Genomic DNA, 19412 nt, shown 5'->3' on the forward strand with positions numbered 1-19412 from the left:
GCATACATGCAGACAGAGCACTGTATACATAATAAATAAATAAATCTTTAAAAAAAAGAGAAAGAAAGAAATACAGATTAATAATAATTACTCATCTACGATAAACTTAGAGTCATGTTAGTTTTCTAGGTATATATAGATATATTTCAATCAGGTAGGTAATCTTCAAACACTTCATAGACCTACAGAATATGGCATTTAAAATGTTTTAAAAACTTAGACTTTTCTGGACAATGAGACATATCTGCTCCTGGCAGTACCAATTTACTTCAAAGAGGAAGATGGGCATCGAAGACACTCCATATGGAGTTTATCTTCTTGGAAACACTGGCCATTTGGGCAAGAAACTGCTCTTGCCTGGAATGCTTGACAGTATATTGTATAAATTGGACATGCAGGACTCATGGGAAAGAGACCACTAAACTTTGCCAAAACAAGGTGAGATGGTCCTTCAGATTCCTGCTTCACAGAAGATACTGTCAGACATTCTGCAGGACACAGAGGAAAGCAACTGATGAATTTTGCCAATAGGTAAGACAATCCTTCAAATTTTCTGCTTCACAAAAAAGTCTGCCAGAGACTCTAGACCTGCAGGCTAAAGATGAATGCCTCAATATTGCAAAAGGAACTTTGGGTTACTATCCAGACAGCCAGATGTCTCTGTCATTTCTAGAATTTTAGAAGCTATTTATAGTGCACTTCCTGTTTACTTAGGAGTATTATATCCTTCTGGGATCTTTGATGGAGTTGAAGACTAGAGTGTTATAATTATAGTTTTCCTTAGTCATCATAAAAGATAAATTAGGTATAAAACTTTAGACTCACAAAAATAGGAGATGATAGAATATTTTCTAAGTTTGCCAAATACAAATAGACTAGCTAGTATAACTGTAATTATTGCTTGATAATTGTTTTGGTATGTGTAATTTCACTATGTTAAAGTTAAAACCTTCTTTTTTGATTAGACAGAAAAAGGAAAGTGTTGTGGGATGTCTTTCTGTATGCTGTGAGTATATGTTGCTCCCATTGGTTAATAAATAAAGCTGCATTGGTCTATGGCAAAACAGGTTATAGCCAGGCAGGAAATCCAAGCAAAAATATATAGAGAGGAGAAAGGTGGAGTTGGGGTAGATGCTGCAAGCCGCCACCATGAGAAGCAAGATGTGAGAGAACGTAATGCTACGAAGCCATGTGGCAAAACATAGATTAATAGGAATGGGTTGAGTTAAGTTGTAAGAGCTAGCTAGCAAGAAGCTTGAGCCATAGGCCATACAGTTTGTAATTAATATAAGCCTCTGTGTGTTTACTTGGGACCAAGTGATTATGGGACCCAGTGGGAGACAGGAAAACTTCCAAATACACTGATGTTTTCTTATTTTTGCATTTTGAGGCATTTTTAAATATTCTAGATAAAAGTGCTCTGTTGGACATAGGATTTACAAACCTTTCTTCCAATCTATTACATTTTTCATTTCCTTAGCAGTATCTTACAAAGAGCAGAAGACTTTTTCAATAGCATACAGTTTGTGCTTTTGGAGCCACACCTATAAAACTTCTGTTTAACCAAGTCTCAAAAGATTTCTCCTTGTTTTAATTCTTTAAGTTTCATTGTCATAAGTTTTGTATTTGGTTGTATGACCTGATTTCCACTAGATTTTGTATACAGTGCTCAGCATGGATCACAGTTCATATTTTTCTAGTTTTGTTTTAAACTTTATTGAAAATTAATTCTTATAAAAATTTAAGTAATATTTCAGTTGTAGCTGGAGTTTTTCTATGTCCCAGCTGGCCAGTGGTTGGGACAAATCTCTCCCACTCACATCCCCCAAGTAAGCACACAGAGGCTTATATTAATTATAACTACTTCACCATTAGCTTAGGCTTATTACTGACTAGCTCTTACACTTAAATTAACCCATAATTCTTAATTATGTTTAGCCACGTGGCTTGGTACCTTTTCTCAATTCTGCCTTGTCATCTTGCTTCCTCTGTGTCTGGCTGGTGACTTGTGACTCAGCCCTTCCTCTTCCCAGCAGTCTTCTCTTCTGCTGGCCACACCTATACTACCTGCCTGGCTACTGGCCAATCAGTGTTTTATTAAACCAGTGTACAAGGGCATTATCCCACAGCATTCTGTGTTCTCTGCTTCACTGCTTTTTCTATTTCTTTTACGCCAAGAAAAAAGTTGTGATTACTATAATCTTGAAGCAAGGTAATGATAAACTCTAAATCTGCTGCTGTTGCTGTTGTTGTTCACATTGGTTTAGGGAATTCTAAGTCATTTAATTTATACATAATTTTTAGAATCCACTTTTCAAAATGAACAAAAAAGCCTAATAGAATTTTGACTGAGTGTGATCTATAAAATCTGGATAGAATTCACACCTACACATTTATTCTTCCAACCCTTAAACATGGTATTTCTGTCTAGTTCTTTTTTTTTTTTTTGGTTTTTCGAGACAGGGTTTCTCTGTGTAGCTTTGCGCCTTTCCTGGGACTCACTTGGTAGTCCAGGCTGGCCTCGAACTCACAGAGATCCACCTGGCTCTGCCTCCCGAGTGCTGGGATTAAAGGCGTGCGCCACCACTGCCCGGCTTCTGTCTAGTTCTTAAAGCTTTGTCAGGAATGTTCTATACTTTTTAAGATATAAGTCTTCTACATTTTTCTCAGATTTATTTATAAGTGCATAATATTTTTATGCTATAGTAAATACTGCTTTTTATTTTAATTTTCAATCATTTGATGAGGGGATACAGACACACAATTGATTTTTTATCTTGTACCCTGTCACTCTTCTAAGCACATTTTTAGTTTTATTATATTTATTACAGAGACTGATCATTTCATCTGAAAGTAAGTTGATTTCATTGGTTCCTTTACAACCTGGGTATTGTTTATTTCTTTTTCTTGCTTCTTGGCATTGGCAGTAACTTCCAGTTGAATAACTCACATTGGAGGCTATAGCTAACCTTTAATGTTAAGTAAAACAATTAAAGAATCATTTATCATTAATAGCACTGCAGCCAGAAATGACAGACTCATATACTGGACCAAATTTAAATTAAGAATTTGCATATGCTCATCAAAACACACTGGTTAGAACCAAAAGGCATGCTTCACATTAGAATAGGATATCTGAATACCTTTATCTAACACAAGCCATGAACCTAAAATATTAAAAATGAAAAACTTAGGCCGGGCAGTGGTGGTACACGCCTTTAATCCCAGCACTTGGGAGGCAAAGGCAGGTCGATCTCTGTGAGTTCGAGGCCAGACCTGGTTTACAGAGCGAGATCCAGGAAAGGTGCAAAGCTACACAGAGAAACCCTGTCTCAAAAAAACCAAAAAAAAAAAAAAAAAAACCTTAAATAGGTACTTTAGAAAAAAGAACATTCAAATGCCCAATGAAGGAATGATAAGGAGCACTATGTATTGGGCCAATGTAAAATAAAACTATACTAACATACCACTGTACCCTACCAGAGTAAAGTCACATAGATTAAAAATGTCAGTGCATGTGTACTTTACTGATCCTGGAAGATATTGACATATTGCTAAATGTACCCCAATTCTCAAGATAGTTCATCACAACAAACAGAATCTTAAAAAGAGATAACTAATATATATACATGTACACAGTAATAAAGTGTAAAAGAATAGAATATAAACTGGTTCAAATAGTTGGGTATTCTCATGTTAACAGATACCACTTTCTGGCTTTCTTAACTTCCATGCTGTAAGTTTTATTATCAACATTAGTCATATAAAGTATCTATAATGGCAAGGCAGAAAATCCTAACAGGTAAGTTTAAACTTCTCCATTTATACTATGATGCTATGGACTAAATTCTGGGCAGGGTACTTACTTCTCAAAGCCTCCACATTTTCATTTTTTTTTCTATAGGCCTTCTGAATACCACTTATTCTGAAAAACACAGATTTATATTAGAAATATACACAAAAATTTATGATTACATGTGTTTACACATATGATATTTTTACCCAAGCTGTCTTAATTGCTTTATGATGTACCTTTTAAATTCTGAACTAGCTATATTTCTCCAGCAATATGATACACTCCACACTATTTGAGACAGTGATGTACACACGTACATCGGGTAACAGATATTCAAATTTGGGGGAAAAAAAATGGATAGGTGGAACTAGAGGGGTATTTTGTAATCACATATTCAAAACAAGAATAAATTTGCATTATTGTACAAAAAAATGGAGGAGGAAAGAAAAGGCTGAAATATTTAATAGGAAAAAATAATAAACCACCTTCCTGCTAAAACAAAAAACCAAAGAAAAGTGACATTAAGGACACAATTATCTAAGAAGCTACAAAAGTACACTGCTGCTCTCCATTTTTTGCATCATTCACTCCTTTTCATGCTCAGACAACTTCTAAGTGAAGCACTTGTTTCAAGGAATTTACAGATTATTTTCATTTTTCATTAAAGGAGATATAAACTAGATGTCATTTCATGTCAGCAATATCAAACTGCCTACAAATATGAATTTTCTCATTCCACATCTTTTATGATAGTATAACATAGGATTTAAATGTCACAATTTCCATCATCAGTTCTACCTATACTTCCAAAAATGAATCATACCTTATAGCTTCTTTTCCTATAAATTCTGAAGAAACAGGCTCAACAATTTCACTAAGACTAATATTCCCATTAACGTTGCCCTCTGATAGCTCCTTATAATTTCTTTTGGTTTTTGACCAATACGATGGTTTTAGAAAGTATAAAGATGATCTCCTTAAGCCAAATTCTCCTAAAAATAGAAATTAAAAGCAGAGCTATAAGAAATTCTTTCTGAAAGCATTTTTAAAATCATAGATAGTAAATAACCTTATTTTCTTAATTTTGATTTTAAAAGTCATATTAGACGGGTGTGGTAGCACACACACTGAATCGTAGCACTTGGGAAGCAGAGGCAGATAGATTCTATTGTTAAAGCTAGCAGAAACTACACGGCAAATTCCAGCCCAGAAAAGATTATAGAATAAGACCTTGTCTCAAAAGAAAATTAGTAATAATTAATTAAATAAAGTCATATTAACTGGTATTTATCATATTAGCCAGACCTGGAATACAGAAAAATGTAATAAGGACATCAAGAATACACGGTAAATGATGAAGGGTGACATGGTCAGCCCTGAAATCATATACAAACATCACTAAAGATACTCAGTGGGTTGTATTTATATACTTATGCATTTAGACAGATATTTAGATAGACAGACAGAAAGACAGACAGATGTAACTGCAACAAAAAAAGAGGCCATGAATTTGGGGGGGCAGGGACATGAAAAGAGTTGGAGGGAGGAGTAAAGTGAAAGGCACATGATATAATTGTATTTTAATTTTTAAAAACAAAATTAAATTTTTTTAAAGATTTATTTATTATGTATACAATATTCTGCCTCCATGTGTCCCTGAAGGCCAGAAGATGGCACCAGATCTCATTACAAGTGGTTGTGAGCCACCATGTGGTTGCTGGGAACTGAACTCAGGACCTCTGGAAGAGCAGTCAGTGCTCTTAACCACTGAGCCATCTCTCCAGCCCCAAAATTAAATTTTTTAAAGGTGAAGAAAAGTGTTTGGAGTTACAAGATTACTTCACAGTTTTAGATTTTAAAGAGTTAAATAAAATAGTTTTAAGAGATTAACATAATAAAGGATTGAGTTGTGAAGTTCAACTAACCTTTCAAAACAAACATCTCTCTTTTTACACAATCTCCTTATGTTCACTAGTGGCTGGTGAATACACAACATAATGTATATTGTGAATATATGCATATATATTACTTAAAAGCAAATTAAACCACCAAAGACTTAAAATACTCTGACTAGGAGGGAAAAAAAAAGTTAAACTGACCCTATATGAGCAAAATTCCTTTAGAATCTTACAGTAACCAAGCACATACCTGGAATGACTTGATCAAGGTAAACAGCCAGGAGGACATAGACTACACTATCAAGAGCCAGCATGGCAAGAGTGATGATTAGAGGGCAGGGGCCTTCAGTCAGATTAGAGAACAAGGCCCCTTGATTAAAATCTTCTAAATGCATGACCTGAAAACAAAAACAACAGCTTTATTCATAAAGATGATTAGAACAAAGCTAACACTACTAAGCATCATTTGTTTTATCCAGAGTGACATTAACAAAACTATTTAAAAACTAATTAGTAACAAGCCATTATAAGGAAAATAGTAAGGACCACCGAGAGAGAGAGAGAGAGAGAGAGAGAGAGAGAGAGAGAGAGAGAGAGAGAGAGAGAGAGAGAGAGAGAACATTTATCTAAATGATTCATTTAATCATGGTTTCTATTCTGTGTGAGTTTTTTTGTTTTGTTTTGTGAGGCAGGGTCTTTGTAGACTGGGGTGACCTTGAACTCAGAAATCTACTTGCCTCTGTCTCCTGATTAAAGGATTTAAAGGCATGCTGAGATTAAAGGAATGCACCACCATGCCCACCTTTTAATTCTTTTTTTCCCAGTCTATGTTTCTGAAGCTTGTATGCAACAGTACAGTCTAAAAGTGTGTAACAATGACTCTTAAGTTTCAAGTAATTAAATCGATTAATATATTTATAAATAATCTACTGCAATGTTACCTCATAAAACATCTACATAACATCAAACATAAATCACATATAATAACTGAGTTTATATTCTACTCTATAAATAGCTCCTTATGAGATTTTTTTCATTTGACTCTGACTATACATGTAAGAAAAATAAAAAACCAAATTTATAATATAAGTATTCTTAATTTAAATTTTTTATGTATACAGATGCTTTGCCCACATGTATGTCTAGGCACCAGGCACGTAGGAGCAAAAGAGAGCATCAGATTCCTATCACTAGAATTATAGCCACTTGAAAGCCACCATGGGGATGCTAGGAATTGGACTTTGAACCTCTGGAAAAGTAGCTAGTTCTCTTAACCACTAAGATATCTCTGCTTCCCCTAATTCTAAATATTATTTAGATAAATGACAATTCTATGGCTCCTAGACTAATAAAACCTACCCTACACACTTAAACATATTTTAGTATTTTACTCGTGATAATTTTGTTCTGTGTCATACACAATTTTCTGCTCAGCATTCTTCTGAAATAAATTTAAGTGTTTACAATAGAACAATGAAGATTATTTGGAACTCAACCAATGACTTCTAATAAATTGAGTTATTACACTGAAACAAAGTTATGAGATACACTAAAGCAAAAACTGAACAACTTGTAAGCAAGATATTTAACTGAAAACTTAAAACTGGAGACATTATAAGTGACAGTAAATATAAGGTATACTCTAGTATATTTCTTTCTGATGAAATTTAACAATTTTCTTGCATTTCTTTCCCAAGAAATGTTAGTGTTGTTTACAAACAAAAGGTGCTATTAGTGGTAGGACAAGACACTGCAACCAACCGGCAAGCACTTTGGCGGATGAAAACACTTGGCGAATGAAAGATGAATGCATTACCTACCTGGGCAATACCAATCAGAAAGGTACACTGACAGAAAGGGCTGAAGAGCCACACCAGCGACTTGGGGAAACTTTCCATGAGGACTATCAAAAGGCCGACAAATCCAAGTGCCACAGTGACAAAAAACTCAACTACTCCCACGTGTTTTGATTTTTTAAAAAGAGGTGTCAGCATTAAAGCAAAAAACACCTGAAAAGCATAAATGTTAGGTTAATGTATAACTCATATACACTGACAGAAAAGCAAATTAACTTTTTTGTGAAAGAAAGTTGCATTCATGAGAAACTACAGCTGTTAAAATATAATTTCTAAATGCTACAGGAAGCTTTGTTTTTACAGAAATAGATATACACATTTAAAATTTTTAAACTGACAAATATTAATGCCTACATTTATTTGTATAATAGGGAAACATAAGTACATTTATACAATGGAGTCCATGAGGAGCCATGTGTTGGCTAGCTAGCCCCAGGGACCCACCTGTTTCTATCCCCTCACCTTCCCAATCTTCAACCCCCACACTGGGGTTTCAGAAACATTTATGTGGGTGCTGGAGATCTAAACTCAGGTCCTTACCTTCGTCAGGCAAGCACTTTACCTACTGGGTCATCACTCAAGTCCCCAGTAAGTTTTTAAACAAAGAATCTATGTTTTAAACTGAGTGTTGAAAATGATATTAGGTCATTATACTAGAAATAGGAGTTATTTATAATTTATTATTTTGAAGAATGAAAATGATAGTAAAAGTATTTAACAATATACAGACAGGCACATAAATCAATCATAATGAAAACTAGAATCATTTAAAACAACGGTCAGTCATTATATTCATCAGTTAGCATACCAAATGACTATCAGACTACTAAAGAACTACATTTAAAAAAAAAGCCTTTAAAACTAATTGTCCTAGAGCATAATTTGAAGAGGTCAAGGCTTCATGAAAGGAGGAAAAATATAGCAGTGTACAATCTTCTAGACAACAGCAGAACTACATGTAAAATATCATATACCAAAAACAAGTTAGATTTAAACATGAGATTACAATTTTTCTAAAAGCATTATTATACAATACTACACCATGTACTATTTAGTTATTTATCTGTAACTTAGTAAAAATATCTTTATGGAAAATTGACTAAGTTAATCAATAAAAGATCATAAATGCATTACGAAGGCACTTTGATATTTCTGGTTAAAATACTCACAGATGACAATCCATATAGGAAGAAGAGTAGAAAAATCACAACGCTGCTACTCTGAGGGAATAAGGAAGAAGCTGTTGCAATGACTGCCATAAGAAGTGACATAAGGAAAATCAAACTTGTATACAGAAGAACCCAGGAAAGCCTACAATGAAAGCACAAATACATTTATAGTCAAATGAACGCACTTCAGCAGTGAAAAACAAATCACTTTAAACTAAGCTTCAAATTTGTTTTAGCCATTTTATTCTTTAAATGAATTTATTTGCATGTGCTCATGTACTGAAAATTAATATTGTTAAATAACCAAGAATAAAGTATTAGTCAAGCCACAGGTGAATGTGACTGATATAGAGATAAAATGCTATCTCTCAGCATCAAAAAATTTTAAAATGTAATAGCAATTCATGATTAAAGCTAATACTCTCAAAATCCAAAAGAGCACCAGTATCTCTGATTCTCTTAAACTGTAAAAGTTTAGTAAGTCCATATAATTGTTTTCTTTATGAAATTAACTATAATTAAACCCTGAACGTTTGGTTATCAAAAACACAAAAGTCCTTACCAATTAATGACATAATTACCATACTCATACCTTGTGAGCTGCTGATTAATAAGATCAAACTAGAGTCACATTTTTACTCAAGAATTTCCCTCAAATCAGAGCTCAATGGAATTATTATAGTATTTAATTTCACATTTTATTTCTTTTCCCATTAGCATTGAAGAAAAATCATTTTAAAGAAAACTTCAAATTTAAACATTTATTTGAGTTAATATATACTTATCACTTAGAGCTAAATTCATCTAGCAATTTCAATACAAAAATAATAATTCATTGCTTCTTCAAAACCATTTCTAGAACATTTAAAAAAGAAAGAAAGAAAAGTTAGGTGTAGTCACGCACACCTTTAATCCCAGCACTCAGGAGGCAGAGGAAGGGAGACCCCTGTGAGTTCAAGGCCACCCTGGTCTACCTAGGAAGTTCCAAGACAGCCAGAGTTACTTATAGAGACCTCTTTCAAAATAACAGTATGGGGCTGGAGAGATAGCTCAGTAGTTAAGACCACTCATTGCTCTTGCAGAGGACCTGGGTTTGATTCCTAGGACTGACAAAGGGGCTAAGAACCATCTGTAATTCCAGTCCCAGAAAATCCAATTCTCTCTTCTGGCTTCTGCAAACACTGCACACACATGGTGTACAGACATACATGCAGGCAAAACATTCATACATGCAAAATAAAAATAAATTTAAAAAGCAAAGAAAATGTTAAGACATAATAAAAGTTTTATAACTGTTAGAATAGGCCAAATAAAAATGTGTAAATGCATCTTTTAATAGCAACTTACACAGTATAACCTTCCTCCTAAATGAGCTAAAAGAAACCAGTTTTTGTTTGAAACAGCATCTGGCAATGTAGCCTAGGCTGGCCTCAGACTCAAGACCCTCCTGATTTTTTAGTGCATTATAAGCAGGCACAAGCCAGCCAGCTTATAAACAATGTGTCTTAATACACAGTAGAAAGAAAAAAAAAGTACTTAGCTATTTATAAATATTCATGCCTCCCTAAAATTAGCATTGTATAAAAATGCTGATATAGCCGGGTGGTGGTGGCGCACGCCTTTAATCCCAGCACTTGGGAGGCAGAGGCAGGCGGATCTTTGTGAGTTCGAGGCCAGCCTGGGCTACCAAGTGAGTTCCAGGAAAGGGCGCAAAGCTACACAGAGAAACCCTGTCTCGAAAAAAACCAAAAAAAAAAAAAAAAAATGCTGATATAGTAACACTCACTCATGGGAACTTTTTTCTCCATTGTGTCTCTATAAATTACCTGTATGTTCCTCATCTTTCTTTACTGAAGTTTTCAAGTAGGGAAAAGAGTTCAGGAACTACATGTGCAGACCCTGATCTTTTTAACTAAATTTTCAGTGTTATGTATATGCTATGACATTAGGAAAGGACATTAATAGTCAACTTTTAATTTTTAGAGATTTCATATCTTCAGTGCAATGATGAGATGAAATACATGGTACATGGATAATGGGTTCAAACAGAATGTGAGATAAAATTTAAATGTACTGTCAACACAAACTTCCCACATTACTCTTCCCTTACAGTAAAACAAGCAACTAATTAGCTAATCTCAAATTCTAAAATGGAAATATTACAAGGATCAGGATCAGCACTACATCAAATTGGGTAAATTAGAATATACTGCTCAAGATCTGTATATTTAATACAACTGTTAACTATACTAAGTAATAAACAGTTAAACATACCAAAAAGCAGTGTCATGAAGTCCCATTATCTTTAAAAATTCCTTTAACTTTTTTTCTTTTTCTGCTACAATGTGAATTGCCAAAAAGTACCCAAAAGGTGAAAATGCTATGACTAGATATATTAAAATGACTCCTCGGGGAAAAGTGTCTATTTCTACAACAGCAGATTCTCCCATGATAACAGCTTTAGTTGACTCCAGCTCCTTCCACAGAGAAACATTGGTCTTCAGCTATAATTACAAAATGTAAACACATTAAATTAATTTAGTTCTGACAATAGCTCCTAATAAAATGTGATTATTATTACCTAAAATTAGTAAGTAATCTCATGCAAATAAAATACTAAAAAAATAAACCACACTCTTGAAATAAAGTGAGTGACCATAATATCATCATATAAAGCAGAATTCTCCTTTTAATTCATTCTGGAAATTAAAAGTTTGAAGAATGGAATGAATAAATTTTGATTAATTCATCAAATAAAATAAAATCATATGATTTTATTATCACATTAAGCAGATTAAAGGCATATTAAGAATATGCTTGCTTCTTCAAAGCTGAGGCATGTAGGAATAATTAATAGCCACCATTCCTATGGCTATATTTTAAAAGTCTCTTTTATTTAAAAAGCATGTTTTCTTTTTTTCTTTTTTTTTTTTTTTTTTTTTGGTTTTTTTTTTCGAGACAGAGTTTCTCTGTGTAGCTTTGTGGCTTTCCTGGAACTCACTCTGTAGCCCAGGCTGGCCTCGAACTCACAGAGATCTGCCTGGCTCTGCCTCCCGAGTGCTGGGGTTAAAGGCGTGTGCCACCACCATCCTTAGCAAAAGCATGTTTTCTTACTGCTTTAAAATTGATACACTCAGGCCGGGCAGTGGTGGCACACACCTTTAATCACAGCACTTGGGAGGCAGAGCCAGGTGGAATTCTCTGAGTTCAAGGACAACCTGGTCTACAGAGCGAGATCCAGGACAGGCACCAAAGCTACACAGAGAAACCCTGTCTTGAAAAACTAAACTAAACTAAACAACTAAACTAGACTAAACTAAACTAAAATAGATACACAGGATATATTTACAGAATTATGTAATTAAAATATTTACCAACTGATACGTCTAATATTCAAATAAATGCCTGAACTACAACTCTGTACTACCCACAGTGTTCTAAGCTTGTGAGGGCTAATGTCTGACTGAATCACAATTAAGTTCTGTAATATCATCATAGAGACACAGATAATACTTCAATCTTTATCTTAACAGTACAACTGAAGTAACACAGTATTACAAACCCTAATACAGCCATAGCGCGCAAGTTGCAATCTATTCTACACACATTATCTTATTTGGTTCTTACAAGAGTCCTGTCACAAAAAAAGTATTACATTTACAGCCAGTGTGCTACCTAGAAGTTTAACAGCTAGAAGAGACAAGACTGCTGTTTACAGACTCCGATCCTACTTCTATTGTATCATACATACTCTGAATGTACAGTTTGGTAGAGAAGACTGCTTATATGCATTTTTATATTAAAATATTTTATAGTAAATTTCAAATTGAAAAAGCAAATAGGAAAAACCCCCACAGATACTAAAGAAAATGTAGAAATGTGATATGTAATTCTAATGGCTCTCGCTTAAGGCACAAAATTTAAGGCCATACCTTTAGAGCATAATTTAAGAATTTAAAAACCATCTTAGAGGCAGAATTGTACTAAAGCTTAGACTTAGGAGTCAAAAGACTATAATCTGATCCTCTGCCAGTAATTCAGGGTCCTGAAGCTACTTGATATAACTTTATTTTCAGTTTCAGTCTCAGAGAGTTGGTAAACATTAAATAAATTTATATGAGAATATAACTTAGAAACATTGTTTAATAAATAAGGGATAAATGTTGAATCGAAAATAAAATCCAGCACTACAATTAAGATAATAAAGGTAGTCACCTTCTTTTAACTTATTTGAATTCAAGTGAAAAGTCTAAAAGTTCAGATCCTTCATAATACAGGAATATTTCAGAAATATTGCCTATAATCAATAAATATATGGTATTTATATATAGTATGCTGAATAATATTCATAAAACTATACAATAAAAGTAGACTTCAAGAATTACTAAATTAGAAAATATTATTTCCATTTTATCTTTTTTGTCAAATGATTATGTTATGTATTATATATATTTTTAAGTAATTTAACCAAATCCAACTTTAAAGAATTGAGGAATAATTATTAAATTATGGTTTGATTTTTCTTCCTTTGTTACATTTACCTGTATAATGGCAGCATCTATTGAGGCCTGTAAAACTGTAAACCCTGAGGACCAGTACTGAGCAGCATCACATGACTTTGAACAACCAGCTATAGGGAGAAAAATACGAGATATAAGATTCTTTACAATATTGTAAGGACTTTCTTCTGAAAATAACACATGGAAGGTTACCAAAGTAGCACAATCAATCACTCTCTACAGGACCAAAGAGAATAATGCCACTACCCTTCAAAGACAAGTATCTGTAAGATTCCTATTTATTTGAACGCTCAGACAAAATTATACATGTTAGAGGCTGGCAAGATGGGTCAGTGAGTAAAAGTACCTGCCCCACAAGCCTGATAACCCAAATTCTATCCATGAAAGCTACAAAAAGCCAGATGTGGTGGTTTGTATGTGTAACTCAAGCATTCCTATGGTGAGATGATAGACAAAGACAGAACAACCCAAGAAGGTCATGTCATGGGCCAGCTAGCCTGGAGTTCAGAGTAGTAGAAACAAGAAAGACCATGCTTCAACAAGATAGAAGAAAATCAACTTCCAAAAGTTCTTCTCTGGCCTCCAACACAGATGCAGTGGATTTACATATAGTCACACATATAACACATATCACACATATCACATAAAATAAAACAAAAAAATGTGATAGGATACTAGATGGTAAATGAATAAAGATATAAATTAATTATAAACACAATTATTGAAAAGTCACTTTTCTAGGGCTGGAGAGATGGTTCAGTGATTAAGAACATTTGCTGCCACTATGGAAATCAGTGTGGCTGTTCCTCAGGAAGATGGGAATCGATCTACCTCAAAGTTTCAACTATGCTACTATACCTAAAGTATGCTTCGTCCTACCACAGAGACACTTGTTCAATCAACCACGTTCATTGCTGCTCTCTTCATAACAGCCATAAATTGCAAACAACCTAGATGTCCCTCAACAGAAGAATGGATAAAGAAAATATGGTACATTTTCACAAGAGTATTATCTAGCAGTTTAAAAAAATGACATCATAAAATTTGCAGGCAAATGAATGGAACTAGAAAAAAAAATCATCCTGAGTGATGTATCCCAGACCCAGAAAGACAAATATAGAATGTATTCACTTATATGTGGATATTAGCTGTGAAGTCAATAATAACCAAGCTACAATCCATAGAACCACAGAGGGTAGGTATAGAGTAAGGGACTAGAAATAGCAGATATATCTCATTAGGAAAGAGAAATAGAATTATTTTTATGAACATATTGATGGGGGGGGTTCTGGATTGGAAGATCAAGTAGGAATGGAAAAAGGAGGGATGAGAGAGGGAATATGGGTAGAGACAGACAAAATTAAGGGGCATTTGGAGGTTAGTATGGAAACCTAATACAGTAGAATCCTCCTAAAATATATACATATATGAAGATGATCTAAGTGAAAATGCCAAATAATGGGATAGACAGAGACCTAACTGGCCATCTCTTGTTACCAAACAAAGCTTCCTCTACCAGGTTTGAGTTATAACTAATTGAGCTGTTAGCCAAAAGCCAAGAAACAACTCAGGAATCCCCAAACAACCCAGGCTGTTGCCAACACTACAGGTTTCTCTCTACAAACTGACATCAAGGCCCCCCTGCTGAAGACAACCTGCACAACTCACTGAACATGGAGACGTCAAACTGGTGCCTACATAGAGCCTTCACTCCTATGCTAGGGTATTTGTTACAGGAAGGCACTCTATATGCTATCAAAAGAGAAACAGAAACACCAAGCCAGCCACAAACCCTTATGGTGTACTATCTACAAGATACGCCAGGGCAATGGTGGCACAAAGTTTGTGAGAGTAATCAACCAATTCCTGATCTGACTTAAAGCAAACTCCATGAGATGAAACCCATAACCAACACTAAGAACCAGAAACTAGCTAGCCTAGGGACCTAGGGCAAAACCAAATAATACAAGTCTAAAAACAAAAAAGAAAAAAATGTAGTGATAAAATGACTACTACTGATATTCTACTATACTCATAGATCTGTGCTTTGTTCAATCATCAGAGAAGCTTCCTCCTGCAGCAGGTAGGAATGAATATAGAGAACCAATCCAGACATTACACAGAGAGTTAAAGACCTTGGAATGCCAGCCCTCACTGGGATGTCTCCATCAACTCTCAAAGCTCAGGGAACCCCAGAGAAGATGAAAAAAGAATCTAAGAGCCAGAGGAGATGGAGGACACCAATAAAAACAAGGCCCTCTAAAACCACATGAGCAAAACTCATATGAACTCACTGAAACTGAAGCAGCATGCATAGGGCCTGCATGTGTCTGCACCAGGTCCTCCGCACTTATATTATGGTTTCCAGTTTAATGTTTTTTATGGGATTCCTAAGTGTACAAATGAGTGGGTCTCTGATTATTGTGCCTTCTCTTGGGCTCTTTTCCTTCTGTAGATCTGTCTTGTCTGACTTCAATGTGATAGTTTCTGTTTTATCTTATATTTTATTTTGTTATATTTCTAAAAAAAAAAAGATGGAATGGGGCTGGAGAGATGGCTCAGAGGTTAAGAGCACTGGCTGTTCTTCCAGAGGTCCTGAGTTCAATTCCCAGCAACCACATGGTGGCTCACAACCATCTGTAATGAGATCTGGTGCCCTCTTCTGGCCTGCAGGCTGAACACTCACTGTATACATAATAAATAAATAAATAAAATTTAAAAAAAAAGATGAAATGAATGAATGAATGAATATAAACTTTGCCACTAGAGTATAGGTTAACAATGGAACTGTCATTTAAACCTGCTAGGAGACAGAAAAACCAGTCTTCTCCAACAAAATGACACTGGGTATATCAATTACTCCAGGGCAGATCTCATGTTCAGGAGTAGCTGACCAGCAAATAATAAACTCCATAGGTCTTTTGTGTGTATGTTTTTATTTAGTAACAGTTTTGGTATTTTGTTTTCTTTTCCCTTTTAGCAAATATATTTTGTTTTCTAAATTTTAAACATTTTGTAGTTGTATTGGGTTTTTGGTTTTTTGAAAAATAACTAAGTTGGGTGGATAGGGAGAGGAAAGGATCTGGACAAACTTGGTCTGAGAGGTGAAGAATATGACCAAAATATATTTAAATTTAAAATTGTTTTAAGTAACAAATGAGTAAATAAATAATACAGAGGGAGAGAGAGAGGACGGGAGGGAGGGAGGGCAGGCTGAGGACCCAGGTTTATTTCTCAGTGGATAACTCACAACCACATGAAAATCCTGTTCCAAGGGATCCAAAACCCTCTCCTCACCTCTGTGATCACTAGGCATGCACATGATGCACATACATATGAACAGGCAAAATACCCATAAATACAAAATAAAACAAGTAAGTCACTTTAATGTTTTAAGGTAAATCATTCTATAATGCACATTTATCTCTGACACATGAGTAGGTCCAAATTCATAAAAAGCAAAATAAGAATTTTCCAAACAAGTTTTTGGAATAAAGGAAAAACTTTCTGTACTTAATACAGTGACTTTACTATTGTATAATAAACAGAGCTGATATTATCTTTTCATGGGTTTAAACAACTGAAGGCAGTTCTCCATGTTTCAAATGTAAACTTAAGAAATTTCATTGGTAGAAGACCTTGAGATTTTAAACATTTATATCATACCACAGTGGAAACGGTTACATGGAGGAAAAATTATACATTTGGAAACTCATAAAATGAAAGATACATTTTTTTTTTTTTTTTTTTTTTGGTTTTTCGAGACAGGGTTTCTCTGTGTAGCTTTGCGCCTTTCCTGGAGCTCACTTGGTAGCCCAGGCTGGCCTCAAACTCACAGAGATCCGCCTGGCTCTGCCTCCCGAGTGCTGAGATTAAAGGCGTGCACCACCAACGCCCGGCCGAAAGATACAATTTTTTAATATAAATGATATTTACATAAGTGTATTAAAATTAAAATGAATGTTATAGTTATTTTATATAGCATATATTTAGTGTAGATAGATATTTGGAAGAATGTACATACACAATTTTTATTTCTGGATATAGTTCTTTCATGTACCCCAGATGCCCTGGAACTAACTATGTAGATCAGGCTGACCCTGCATACACAGAAAGCTGCCTGGGAGTAAGGCGAGTGCCACAATGTCTAACCTCATACCTAAAGGTTTTTATGCTGCTCATGATAGTTTTCCTACCTGAACAAGTAAGTACAGTTGAAAATGACAATACTGGACACACTCTTATTTGGATTCTAAAGAAATGCACTTAACACTGAGTTAAATGATTATATATAAAGTTACTTACCTCTTGAATCCATATAAATAGAAGACACTGGAATCATATCAGGAAAAAAACGAAGTTCATAGGACATGATGTCTTTGAAAACCACACCTACAAAGTTGCTTGACTTAGAAAGACTGGATGCTAGCATTTCTTTCTCATTTGCATATTCTTCAGTAGTTATAACTATAAAATATTAGAACAATGTAACTCAGAACTTTCAACCATTTACTGAAATACAGTAGAATCATTTTATAATTATATTTGATGAATGGAATATTTTATCAGTACTTTTGTCTTAGTCACTAATTTCTTAGAAAATGAAGGTAACTGCAAAGAAAACAATGACATAAAATGATCAACAATATTATTTTACAGATACTAAGTTGTGACCTAATTGCAGAAATTATGTCATTATAATACATAATTTATGTCTATGATACAGTATAATATGAAACAATATTCAGAATATTTCTTCAAAATATATTGTTTGATAATTTCAATGTGTTGTTATACATTCTAATTCTATATTCTAATGCTGAGTAGTTCTTATATCATCTCCACTTTTAAATGTCTTGGTTTTGGCACTGAAAAAACCTAGGTCCTTGAATATGCTAGCTTTACTTTTTAAAGTCTGTAAGATTTCCGACAGAAATGAAATTATAAAAATAATAATGTAGTTCAATTACTTGTTTCAAAGTAAAATAACTCCTAGTAATTGAAGTCTTACTTTTTTTTTTTTGGTTTTGTTTTGTTTTTGTTTTTCAAGACAGGGTTTCTCTGCGTAGCTTTGCGCCTTTCCTGGAGCTCACTTGGTAGCCCAGGCTGGCCTCGAACTCACAGAGATCTGCCTGGCTCTGCCTCCCGAGTGCTGGGATTAAAGGTGTGCGCCACCACCGCCCGGCAAAGTCTTACTTTTAAATATTTGTTTTTATAGAGAAAATTTTTCGAGGCATGGCAAGCTGTTTGACACTGTGTACAACATAATCATCCACAATGTTCATGCTCAAAAATCATACAATCAAGTTATGCCCCTCCCTCCCAAAAAAACAAATCTAATGTTTTAAGTATTTTGTGTTGAGCCATATCCATACCTATCCTCCACTTCAACTACATACAGCCCATGGACCTACAGCTGAGCATCCCTACATGCATGTTAGCAATTATGCTAAAACTCTGCAAAGTCTTCTTTGAATAAAAATCATCATTTATACCTAATATTGCTTATTCCTCTTCAGAAGCTAAATGGAGAAAAACACTGCCATCATTCTATCACATAAGTTAGACAATTTTTAAAAATATTTTCTCATGTTGTTTACAGTAAGTTAACTTCACTACAGAAGCTCCAGAATGTGTGGTAAAGGAACACAGGACTGGTACTTAGCTTCATCATCCATTAGCTGTGTAACTTCACATTAGTGACTTAACTCTCCAAATGTTAATGTTCTCATACATGACACCTAGCTAATTAATTGAATTGCTGTAACTCTAGCTCCGAGGAATCTTAAGGGCTCTTCTGGCCTCCATGGGCACCTGCACACGTGTACATACACTCACACAAACGCATACAACATATGCATAAATAAAAATAAATCTTTTTTTTAGAAAAGACTTCAATACCATCAGGGAGATGATCAGTAGATATGCTCTGCATGATGCTGCTTGTAATATTAGTCACAGGAGTATATCCGAGAATAAGGTTAGAAAGGCTAGACTTGTCCATGGGGTTAAGTTCTATATCAGATACTTCTTCATATTTCTTATTTGGATGCATCATGCTAATTAATATTAGCCAGAATAAAAAAAATAGAGGAAAAAGAATTTCCTACAATAAAAGAAACAAAATTATTACAAAGTATAAGGATGGTAGCAAAATCAAGATTTCAATGCAA

At 34.5% G+C, this 19412-nt stretch overlaps 1 protein-coding gene across 2 annotated transcripts in view; it reads right to left on the minus strand.

The window, feature by feature from the left end:
* The window catches only part of Abca5 (ATP binding cassette subfamily A member 5), an 80250-nt gene that overhangs the window by 44271 nt on the left and 16567 nt on the right, over positions 1-19412 (minus strand). For both annotated transcript variants that reach the window (XM_015993851.3, XM_042283043.2), the window contains exons 3-11: positions 19141-19345; positions 17545-17706; positions 13261-13349; positions 10994-11223; positions 8720-8861; positions 7515-7703; positions 5945-6092; positions 4620-4788; positions 3867-3925 (exon numbers count right to left, since the gene is read on the minus strand). In XM_015993851.3, the coding sequence (XP_015849337.1) occupies positions 3867-3925; positions 4620-4788; positions 5945-6092; positions 7515-7703; positions 8720-8861; positions 10994-11223; positions 13261-13349; positions 17545-17706; positions 19141-19345 (1393 nt within the window). The remainder of the gene's footprint in view (positions 1-3866; positions 3926-4619; positions 4789-5944; positions 6093-7514; positions 7704-8719; positions 8862-10993; positions 11224-13260; positions 13350-17544; positions 17707-19140; positions 19346-19412) is intronic.

The sequence above is a fragment of the Peromyscus maniculatus genome, chromosome 8, assembly GCF_049852395.1.
Source record: "Peromyscus maniculatus bairdii isolate BWxNUB_F1_BW_parent chromosome 8, HU_Pman_BW_mat_3.1, whole genome shotgun sequence".
Taxonomy (NCBI): domain Eukaryota; kingdom Metazoa; phylum Chordata; class Mammalia; order Rodentia; family Cricetidae; genus Peromyscus; species Peromyscus maniculatus.